At 43.4% G+C, this 12,120-nt stretch overlaps 2 protein-coding genes across 2 annotated transcripts; one reads left to right on the top strand and one right to left on the bottom strand.

The window, feature by feature from the left end:
• Positions 1-5,080: 5,080 nt before the first annotated feature.
• On the bottom strand, positions 5,081-5,527 carry LOC140819050 (uncharacterized). The gene has a single exon (XM_073179063.1). The coding sequence runs from the start codon at positions 5,525-5,527 to the stop codon at positions 5,081-5,083; it is 447 nt and encodes a 148-aa protein (XP_073035164.1).
• Positions 5,528-5,545: 18 nt separating this feature from the next.
• Positions 5,546-11,845, top strand: LOC140819049 (uncharacterized). Its single transcript, XM_073179062.1, has 4 exons — positions 5,546-5,604; positions 8,168-8,754; positions 8,872-9,759; positions 11,796-11,845. The coding sequence occupies exons 1-4, from the start codon at positions 5,546-5,548 to the stop codon at positions 11,843-11,845; spliced, it is 1,584 nt and encodes a 527-aa protein (XP_073035163.1).
• The last annotated feature ends 275 nt before the right edge of the window (positions 11,846-12,120 follow it).

The raw sequence follows: 12,120 nt of genomic DNA, 5'->3' as shown, positions 1-12,120 counted from the left end.
AATGAGGGTCACACAAATATTGAATTATGTGTTCCCAAAGAGATTGTCAAATTCAATGTGTTGAATTTGATGAATATAGTTTGATGAAGATCAAAAAAAATTTTTATAGATGAGTTTATAACTAGATTTCGTTATTGAAAGTTCTGGAATTTAGCTCAACTCTTCATTAAGCGAGGATAGTGCTAGTGAAGGAGTTCACAAAAATGACAGCTTCAAAAAATGGAACGGTAGAAAATTTTGATCACTTTTTATTATATGAACGAGAATTGTACCATCGGTACCATGTATCCAAAGTGTTGAGTTCATGTTAATACAAGGATACTATATGGACTAACATCTAAATTGAAATCAGACTCTTAGATGTAGTTTATGGGTACTACCCTTATGCATGCTCACATATCATCAACCAAGTGAGACATTCCGAAGAACTGAAAGCATGTCAGACGAGGAAAACTTAGTGTCATCCTTGGTCCAGGTAAAACGATACCAACCTACGTCAAACTGTTTAGAGAGGATATGGCTCTAGTTAAATTGGTCTTAAGGTGGCTTGCAGGTCTTGGTTTTTGTATCGGAATGGGATTGAGTCGGGTAATGAGTCTTATATGGCTCAACATATATTCGACTCATTTAGGTTAGGGTTTTAATAATATACCAATGTGACTAGAGTCTAGAAGGCGTAGACCTCTTAAAATATAGACAACAGATACAACAAATTTAAAAGGTCATTTTCTTAATCTTCTCTTTTTGATATGTACTATTCTTTATTTTTGATACCCCATGGATTCCCTATAATTATTAGCACAGGTACAAAGAAGCGAACAAGGTGCAACTCATGTCAGACTTCTATGCGAATAGGAGCATGAATGAACCGATCCTAAACTAGAATGAGATGAGATGATGACCCGGTTGACCTGACTTGGAGCAATTATGAGATGAATTTATTCATAGTCCCTTCGAATATGGAGAACATGCACTAATACACGAAAATTAAGCGTGAGTTGGAGCAATTATAAGATGAATGACCAGTGAGAAATTTCTCGTGGTACGTGCGAATTAGTAATAAACACACTGAAAAGACTTTTTTTTTGGTTTGTGAGGACAATCGTCGAATCTGAAGCACTACAATGAATGTAATAGTTTGACATGTCGAACATGTTAACTCTGAATATTGTTTGGTGTAGATTTGAGTTATGATTTAAACGGACTGGGACAAGTTTGAGTCTTCGAAAATCAAAATGATAACAAACTACTATTTTAGGGGATTTCATTGAAAAGTATATCATAGCAATGATTTGAAGAACAAAAATAAATAAAGAACAATAATATGTACGGAAGTAGTTTGCCTCGTTTTTTCGAATTTTCTAAAACACTCGCGAATTCAAGATTTCAAGAAAAGAATTTTTTTTTTCAATTTTCATTGTATTGATGTTTTAAAACAATCATCTACTTTCATCATATATATTTATATGAGATGTATTATCTTCTACTAACTTATGTATTATCTTCTACTAACTTAAGAATCAAAGGGATTCATTGACCTATATGCTTAAAAATTAACTGAGCTAAGCAAAAAAGAGTAATATGTGATTCAAATATGTTAGACTATCAAAGATATTAGAGGTAGAAGTCACTATTAACATATCATATATAGTGGTAAGAAAAAAAAAGTAATTATAATAAGATATATGAAAATGACTAAAATGTATATTCTGAGAAAAAACATTAATTTGTAAGTTGTTCAATTTTTGTTTTTTCAACAAAAGTGCTGACGTATGTAACATTTGATACGTCAGCAATATTCAACGTCACCTGAGCAATTTATGTGAAATGCAATATTTTTCGATCACGTTGTCATTTTCACTATTAGGGTGAAAATGACTACAATTAAAAAAAAAGTAAAAATTTGCGAACTGAAATTACCCTGAATCTGAAATCACAAATAAGATCGTTAGGAGGGGCCAGGAGGGTGTCCTGGCGTAGCCCCTCCGAAGCTCAAGTCAGAAACTGAGGATATATTAGGGGAGCAGCTAAGGGTGCTGCTGAAAACGATATAGTGATTGAATGAATTAACACTCAAACCTGGTATTTATAAGAGAATACCTGGAACTTTGATGGGCCTGTCTTTCATTTGGGCCAGGGATGAGCCAGGGGTAATGGGCCCATCCATGGGGTATCACCAGTCTCCCCTTCCCGAGTCGAACTGAATCGCAGGTTCGAAGTTCGATTAATTGTGCTGTCCTCGGGGTACAACATGTGAGTTGTAAAGCTTCTTCTTGGCTTCTCATTAGTTTCCTTCCCAATTCATCCACCAGCTCTCCCCCGTTTTCGCTTCACTTGCACGTTAGCCCTAGTGCCAATTCACAATCACCTCGCCGTCACCCTCGTGCACACCCCAGCCAGCGCCTCGCCACCGTGCCAGCCCCGCCGCCCACTCTTCTCGCCCTACCTTGCCACTCCTGCCCACGCCCGAGCCACCACCTCGCCCCAGCCCTGCGCGCACGCTCGACCTCGCCCCAGCGCCTACGCTCGCCCAGCGCAAGCACGCCCTCGCTTTCTCCTCGCGCACTAGCCCTACATGCTTGCCTCTTCACACGCTTGCCCCTCCCATCCCTCACCTTGCCTAGTGACAGCGCACGCTCGCCACAACAGCCTCACTCCAGCACTCGCCTCTCCCTCGCCGAGTGCACGCGCATCCCTGCCTACACACGACTTCACACACCCTCGCCCCTCGTCTGCTCACCTGCCCACCCCTAACAGCCGCCAGTCGCCGCTCGCCCCTCGCAGCGTCGCCCCTAACAGCCGCCCTCGGCACTCACTCCTGGCCCGTCGAAGCGTCACCCCTTCCCCCACGCTCGCCCACGAGTGCTCTGCTCGCCCCTCGTCGTGCTCGCCCCTCGCCACGGTCGCCCCAATGCCCAAGAGTCCCGAGCCACCACCTCGCCCAAGCCACTGGCGTGCAAGCTCGCCCAGTGCCTCGCCCAAGCCACCAGCTCGCCCAAGCCACCAGCACGCACGCTCGCCCCTCGCCACGCTCGCTCCAATGCCCGAGAGTCCCGAGCGACCACCCCGCCCACGCCACCAGCTCGCCCAAGCCACCAGCACGAACGCTCGCCCCTCGTCGTGCTCGCCCCTTGCCACGCTCGCTCCAATGCCAGAGAGTCCCGAGCCACCACCTCGCCCAACCGCACGTACGGGCATGCTCGCTCGCGTGCCTCACATCGCCCATCCTCGTCCAGTATATTGAGAATTTTGATACATTCCCTTGCGAATGGTTGTGTGATTCTGAATAGCTTTTGGGGGCATTGCCCCCAGACCCCCACGACCTGACCGGACAGGTCGATCCCCGCGACCTGACCGGGCAGGTCGATCTCCGTAATTTTCGTAGCGGTAAACATTGTTCGTTAACAACAAACGAAATAAATTTTTCTAACACGGTATGCCCTTGACTCCTCTACTAAGTCGGGCCTTAGTATGAAAAATCAAACTTCAAGCTCCTCAGCCTCTAACTCATCTGCTAATCGATGCCTTAGCCGGAAAAAATTTAATTTCCAACTCCTCACCCTCTGACTCCTCTACTGGGCGATGCCTTAGCAGGAAAATAAAAATTCAATATCTCCACCCTCTAACTCCTCCGCTAAGTCGGGCCTTAGCAGGAAAATAAAAATTCAACACTTCCACCTTCTAACTTATCTGCTAGGTGATACCTTAGCAGGAAAGTAAAAATTCACCACCTCCACCCTCTAACTCCTCTGTTAGGTGATAGCTTAGCAGGGAAATAAAAATTCAACACCTCCACCTTCTAACTCCTCCGCTAAGCCGGGCCTTAACAGGAAAATAAAAATTCAACATCTCCACCCTCTAACTCCTCTTCTAGGGGACACCTTAGCAGGAAAATAAAAATTCACCACCTCCACCCTCTAACTCCTCTACTAGGTGATACCTTAGCAGGAAAATAAAAATTGAACACGTGCACCCTCTAACTCCTCCGCTAAGCCGGGCCTTAGCATGAAAATAAAAATTCTTCACCCTCACCCTCTAACTACTCTTCTAGGCGACGCCTTAGCAGGAAAATAAAAATTTCACATCGTCACCCTCTAACTCTTCTGCCAGGCGACGCCTTAGCAGGAAAATAAAAATTTCACCTCGTCACCCTCTAACTCCTCTGCCAGGCGACGCCTTAGTAGGAAAATAAAAATTTCACCTCGTCACCCTATAACTCCTTTGCCAGGCGACGTCTTAGCAAGAAAATAAAAATTTAATACCTCCACCCTCTAACTCCTCTGCTAAGCCGGGCCTTAGCAGGAAAATAAAAATTCAACACTTCCACCCTCAAACTCCTCTGCTAAGCCGGGCATTAGTAGGAAAATTTAATTTTTCTCCACTCCAGCTCTGGACCTCCGCTAGACGATGCCTTAGCAAGAAATAAAAAATTTTTCTCCTACCTAATTCTGCTCATCTGCTAGGCGGTGCCTTAGCAGAAAAATAAAATTTTTCTCCTCGTCACCTCTGTTCCTCTGCTAGGCGATGCCTTAGCAGGAAAATAAAATTTTCTCCTCTCCACCTCTGCTCCTCTACTAGGCGGTGCCTTAGCAGTAAAATAAAATTTTGTCTCTACTCCACTCTAACTCCGCTCCTCTGCTAGGCGACGCCTTAGCAGGAAAATTTAATTTTTCTCCTCGTCACCTCTGCTCCTCTGCTAGGCGATGCCTTAACAGGAAATAAAATTCTTCTCCTCCACTCTGCTCCTCTGCTAGGCGACGCCTTAGCAAGAAAATTTAATTTTTCTCCGGCCAAACTCTGCTCCTCTGCTAGGCGATGCCTTAGCAGGAAAATTTAATTCATTTCATCCTCACAATACAACAACATCCACGAACTTAATATAAAAACTTAGCTTTATTAAATTTCAACATAAGACAAATTCAGAAATGAAATACAGCAACATTCAAGTCAAGATTAATATTCTCTAAGGTGGCAAGCATTCCTGAGCTCTTTAGATCCTTGCCCGACGCATTCTCCAACTTTCATATCTGCTCCCCTTGTACCTCCACAGAACAAAGTTACCAATTTTTTCCTTTCATAATCATGTTAAGCTCCACACGCGCTTTTTTCCTTCCTCCCTCACTACCCCTTCATAACACCGACGCGCGACTTTTTGGTTGTCGCACAAGACTCCAACTTCTTTTCCCACATGAAAATTAAGCTTCTTATGACAAGTGGAAGCTACGGCTCTAAAATCCTTCAGGGCTGGCCGTCCTAGGAATCCATTATACGCTGACGGGGTATCTACCACAGTGAAGGCTATCATCTTTGTTATCCGCCGAGGATCAGTCCCCAAGGATAGGGGAAGAACAATCTGACCCAAAGGCGGGATGACGTGTCCTGCAAACCCATACAGCGGGGTGGATACCGGCTCAAACTCAAATCCTTCCATATTCATTTGATCCAGTGTGCTCTTGAGCAAGACGTTCACGAAGCTTCCATTATCAATAAATATTCTCGCCACATCATAATTGGCAATGGTGGCCATTACCACCAAGGCATCGTTATGTGGAGTCACAACGCCTCGAAGGTCTTTTGGCCTAAAGCTGATGACGAGGTCTTGTGGTAAGTCTGCACCCCTAGATATCTCAAAGTTCTCCAACCTTCTCCCATGTGCCTTCCGAGCTCGCCCCGAGTCTCCATCAGTAGCACCCCCGAGATCATATGAATCATTCCTCTCGTAGAGTAGTTATCCTCATTCATTCCCCTTCTCGGTTCGACGGGCTCCTGAGGGACATCTTGATATCGACCTTCCCCTCTCTCCTCCCCGATCCTCTGACTGATCCATGGAGGGCCTTGACCACGCCTATGGGATGAGCGAGACCTCTGCCAGCTCCTGGATGAGGATCCTTCTCATTTATCCCGCGAAGGCAATCTAGCCCTGTACTCAACCTTTTGCGACTTCTCCCACCTCCCCTCGGGTTCCCTCACTTCCATCACCTTGTCCCGACTCCCATCCAGAGGAACGTAGGATGAGAATTGTCATCTTCCCCTAGCCTTATCATCCTCCCTCTCGCCCGCACCTCTCTTCCTACTTCCTCTTTCCGCTCCCTCAACTATACTTCCCCCAGGTCGCTGCTCCATCCTCTTATGCTGCTGAGCATCTTCGAGATTTATGATAAGTGCAAGATTTGCACATATTTTAGATTAAATTCCATTTTGAATTATGCTTGTTTCGAACAGAATTATGCGTTTTTGGTTTGTTTTGCTTGTCATTTCAGGAATGGAGAAAATAGCGGACACAAAGCCGAATAGAGACAAGAAGACATAGCGCCATGAAACCCTCGGACAGAGCCTCGCGCGCGCCCGCGCGAGCTCACGCGCAGCCGCGCGACATGATGTGCAGGATGATCGACAGTGGTGCGCGCGCCCTAGCGCGACTTCTCGCGCTACAGCGCGCACATTAAAGCAAGAGGAAGACCCGAGAGCAGCGCGCGCCAGCGCCACTACAAGCGCTATCGCGCGCACACACCCGAGACAAACGCGCCTTCGCGCTACTACAAGCGCGACCGCGCGCGCACAAACACGGACAGATGAGCAGCACGGCACGCGCAGCAGCGCCAGAAGCCGCGCTACCGCGCGCACTCCGCGTCCAGAAAATGTATAAATTCGCGAATCGTCTAGGTCAGAAGAGGAGCCGCCGTGGAGAGAAATCACACGAAAATACACCATCTTGGGGAGGAAAAGAGGCGAGAAACGGAGTGCATACACGAGCCGTTTTGGACGAAATTACAGAGGAAGACTCGGAGCGAAGGCGAGACGAAGGCACGACACGCGAAGATCGATCACAACTACGAAGAACGACGGATCTGGGGACAGAGACGACGCTTCGGATTTGTTATCTTTTCCTTTGTTTCTTTATTCTATTGTGTATCGATGCCTAGAATTACAAATATGTCTTGGGTTCTCTTGGATTTCGTGATGAACTAAACTTCCATTCTAGAGAATGACGTAACTCTGTTGAAACGATGATTTGACACCGTTGTTTATTTGATTGAATTCCGCTTTCGTTTAATTGTGTTCTCTGTGTTTACTGCACTGCAATTTACTGGCCATAAATTGTTGTTGTTTGATTAATCTTATAACTCGGGAGAGGGACTAGGATTATAGATCATTAGATACACATCGTTAAATGTTTATAGCGTTCGGAAGGCGTATAACTTTAGCGAGGCTTAGTAAGAACATTGTTTGCATTTATCTATGAAACGTAGATTCTAATTAGGAATAATTGAATCGAAGTTGATAGATACACTTTATTCGTCACTTGGGAAAGGGGGAATGAAACAATCTAAGTGTTCTTGGCCATTAATTGATTGGAATTCAGGAATATAAATTAAACTGTGAATAATTATCGTGGAAACTTTGTGAAATCATTTCTCTAGATACTTTCTCTCATTATTATCTCTCAATTCGGTGACTTAATTAATTCATTGTTTTCAGTTAATTCTTTCAAACAAACCAACCGTTTATTCAATCTCTCTAAATAAAGTTGAGACTATTTTAATTACAAGAATTGATATACAATTTTACGCACACTCCTCGTGGGATTGATATCTGTACTCTAACCAGTACTAAAACTTGACACCGTACACTTGCTGTAGGAAAACGCGCAACAAGTTTTTGGCGCCGTTGCCGGGGAGTGTCAAATTTGAATTTATATCAGTATTGTTACCAAGTAGACTTGACTTTAATTTAGAGTTTATTTTTATTGTTTTACTTTGTTATTTTATAATCTTATCTGTTTTTACAGTGCATGCGAAAATATACAAATCCCGACTTGCTGGTTTTTGATGCTGAAATCGAAAGAACTGCCAGGAAATTAAGGAAAGCAAGACGAGAGGAGATTAAAGAAATGGCTGAAAACAGAGATCATCAGAACGAGCTCCCACGAGAGGTGCCAATCCGAGAACATTTCCGCCCAGTCATTAACTCGTGGAACCATTGCTGCTAATAACTTCGAGCTAAAGCCCGCACTGATCAACATGGTTCAACAGAACCAGTTTGGAGGTGCAGCCACATCAGATCCCCATCTTCATCTCAGGACTTTTCTAGAGATCACGGACACGGTAAAAATTAATGGTGTTTCTGACGAAATTATTTGATTGCGTTTGTTTCCGTTTTCCCTCAGGGATCAGGCAAGGAGCTGGCTCCAATCTCTGCCGCCAGGGAGTATTACTACATGGGCAGATTTGGTTACAAAATTTCTGTCAAAGTATTTTCCTCCTGCCAAGTCTGCTCAGCTGAAAATAGACATCACTAACTTCAGGCAGAGGGAATTTGAAGTGTTATATGAGGCTTGGGAGAGATACAAAGAACTGCTCAGAAAATGTCCGAATCATGGATATGCAGAATGGGTTCAGATTGAGCTCTTTTACAATGGTCTGGATGGGCCAACTAGAGGCAATGTGGATGCAGCCGCCGGAGGTACTATTTTTTCTAAAACACCTGATGAAGCTTATGAATTACTTGAACAGATGACCATCAACAGTTATCAGTGGCCAAGTGAGAGATCAGGAGTACAGAGAACAGCTGGAGTGTATGCCGTAGACCCGATCACATCACTGACTGCACAGGTTTCGGCATTGACAGCACAAATTGCAGCGATGAACAAGCCAGGCCAATCTACGTCTGATGTAGCTTTGGTAATTGCTGCGGAAGAGCCAGTTGTGGAAGAAGCTCAGTACATTAACAATCGTGGCTATGGAGGCTACAGAGGTAACCCTCCCCCTAACACTTATCACCCTGGTTTGAGAAACCATGAAAACTTTTCTTATGCAAACAATAAGAATGTGTTGAATCCCCCACCGGGGTTCAATACATCAAATGGGGAAGGAAAGCCATCATTTGAAGATTTAGTGGGGACGTTTGTTGTTGAATCTGGTAAGAGGATGTTTAAGACTGAATCTAGACTTGACAACCTTGAGACACACATGGCGAGTATCGGTGCTACCCTGAAAATCCTTGAGTCGCAAGTTGGGCAGATAACCAAGCAACTCACGTCGCAACCATCAGGTGCAGTACAAAAGACTGCAGATCCACATCTGAGGGAAGTAAATGCTATCTTTATACATCATGAGGAAATTGAGATGATAGAAGGAGAAAAGAAAAAAATTGATTGCACACCCAGCCGGGAGGATAAGAAGACTCCAAGCAAAGGAAACCGAGGTAAGAAAGGTATGAGTTCTGATTTTGATCAATGCATCGATATTTCTTTACTTCCCTATCTCCAAAGATTTTTACAATTAAAGGCTGAATTTCAAAAGAAAAAAAGTCTTGAAGAACTCAAGACCTTACACACTAACAGTCAGTCTGCAGAGCAGGAAGAGTTGGCATCCCCAAGAAACCTTCCGAAGAAGATGCAAGACCCCGGAGAATTTATCGTACCATGTGAAATAAGGGGTCAATCAGTGGAAAAAGCTATCTGTGACTCAGGAGCGAGCATAAATATAATGCCAAGTTCTCTCTACGAGAAAATTGGACTGAGCAGGATGAAACCCACAGGACTAAGCTTACAGATGGCGGATAGATCGATCAGGACACCGCTGGGTATTGTGGAAGATGTTGAACTTAAGATTGATAAAATAAGGCTTCTAGCAGATTTTGTGGTGCTTGACATGGGGAACAGTCAGAATGTTCGTACTATTTTCGGGCGACCATTTTTGGCTACTGCTGGAGCCATCATTGAATTGAGACAAGGAAAACTGATCTTGGAGGTTGATGGTAAAAATGTATAACTCAGGGCTTCCACGAAATCATACGACCCACCATGAACAAGATGGGTATAGTCGGGCTGATGACGTTAAACCAAGCGCTGTGTGGGAGGCAACCCACAATTTAATTTCTTTAGCATTCATTTTGTTTTTATTATTTTATTTTATCTTACGTCCTTAGTTGTTAATTTTACCCACCACCAGATCTATCACCGCCGCAGCCCATGGACGGGGAATGATGATTCGAGCCTCAAGTTCTGACACTCGGGAGCGAGGTATGTGTTGTCATGTTCTTTATTTCTATACATTGAGGACAATGCATACTTTAAGTTTGGGGGGGTAAAATTTCCTGATAGAATTTTTCCTGCAATTTTTTTTATTTCTATTGCTCAGTAGTTTTTATTTACTTTTTTTATTGCATGTTAGAACTTGTTAGGTAGCGTCATGGATAAGCAAAATGTGTGACCAATGATGAAAACTGAATTGCGACTATGAGATATATATATGTTTATGATAACCTCGGAGTCACAATTATTTTGCACGGTCGTGTTGTTGATACTATCATTGCTTAGAGACAAGTTGCATGCCTATGATGCTAAATAGATTAGGGGGATCCGATTCTTGGTAAAACTTGCATGACATTGATTGACACTTCTGCAGACTTAGAAATGATCTAGGCAGTCTTTCACAACATCCTTGGGCATGTGTTCTTTGTTTACTGTCAATTGTAGCCCGTTGAGCTTCAAAGTTAATTGAGATGCTTACTTTTTTTTTTCGTGCACCTATTTCATATATCATTTCTATTGAAAATTGCATGCGATTGGTTTGTATGAGTTGACTAATGGATTGACGGAAGTCTAGAACTTGTTTGAACACTTTTCGTGGCGAAATACGGATAATATGTGACATAGGAATGATTTAGGCGATCTTTGGAGCCGTTTTGAGCCTTCAAGCCTACCAAATGAACATGATATATCCCTAGTGTCCCATTTTGAGCCGACTAAAAATCAAGTGGTGTGTGTCAATGATACACAATTAGCCCCCACTTGTATCTATTCTACATCCCACAACAACTACTTAATGAAGCTTATACAGTTACTGTCTTACCCAATTTTGAGAGAAATAAGTTCATGGGTGTTGGAATGATTCAAATACTCCTTGAAAAGAAAAGAAAAAGTTAAATGTGCTGAAAGGAGTTCAAAAGAAAGAAGAACAAAAAAAAATATGTGTGAATCAAACGTGGTGAAAAAGAAAATATGGGAAATGAAGGATATGAATGAAAAGAAAACAGTAATTGGGTGGTGAATGAAAATAGAATGAAAATGGGTGGAGTTGATGAAGTTCAAATATTTCTCTCAAATTTTGATTTCCATACCTTTATTGTAGCCATGAGCCGTAGCCTAACGTTACAAGCCTACAAGACCTATTAACCTTGTCACATTTATCCAATATGCTAGTGGAGAAAAGTTGTTAAAGTCAAGCCTATGGATACCTGAAATACATTGTCAACGAATATAGACTTTAATCACTTGCTTGCAGGCATCTCATTTTGTGATTTCATTTTTGGCATACTGTTGATTGACCGTCTTTCAATCCAAATAATCACCGATAAAGTCCTATGTGATCTGTGAATGCAAATTTATATTTTGATGAAGTGTAAGTTGAACTGAACTGAGGAATTCTTAATTCTGTAAGGCGAATGGGCATTACGCTTCTATTTGAGCAGTCGATGGGGTAAACGAACATTGACATATCACACACACATGTGACTCTTGGGAAATCGTGAAGTACATGAAATTAGATGAGTCGGAGGTCAATATCACTTTTCGCTTATCCATGACTGTAGTAGTTTGCGTTATTTTTTTTCTTTTTTTTTCTCCTTCTTTATTATCTTTTATTCTATTTTGCTCGGGACTAGCAAAAGTTCAAGTTTGGGGGGTTTGATAAGTGCAAGATTTGCACTTATTTTAGATTAAATTACATTTTGAATTATGCTTGTTTCGAACAGAATTATGCGTTTTTGGTTTGTTTTGCTTGTCATTTCAGGAATGAAGAAAATAGCGGACACAAAGCCGAATAGAGACAAGAAGACATAGCGCCATGAAACCCTCGGACAGAGCCTCGCGCGCGCCCGCGCGAGATCACGCGCAGCCGCGCGAAATGATATGCAGGATGATCGACAGTGGTGCGCGCACCATAGCGCGACTTCTCTCGCTACCGCGCGTGCATTAAAGCAAGAGGAAGACCCGAGAGCAGCGCGCGCCAGCGCCACTACAAGCGCTATCGCGCGCACACACCCGAGACAAACGCGCCTTCGCGCTACTACAAGCGCGACCGCGCGCGCACAAACACGGACAGATGAGCAGCACAG

Source organism: Primulina eburnea, chromosome 18, assembly GCF_022965805.1.
Source record: "Primulina eburnea isolate SZY01 chromosome 18, ASM2296580v1, whole genome shotgun sequence".
NCBI classification, from domain to species: domain Eukaryota; kingdom Viridiplantae; phylum Streptophyta; class Magnoliopsida; order Lamiales; family Gesneriaceae; genus Primulina; species Primulina eburnea.
Note: the sequence above shows the minus strand (reverse complement) of the source record. Positions and strands in the feature narration are given on the sequence as shown.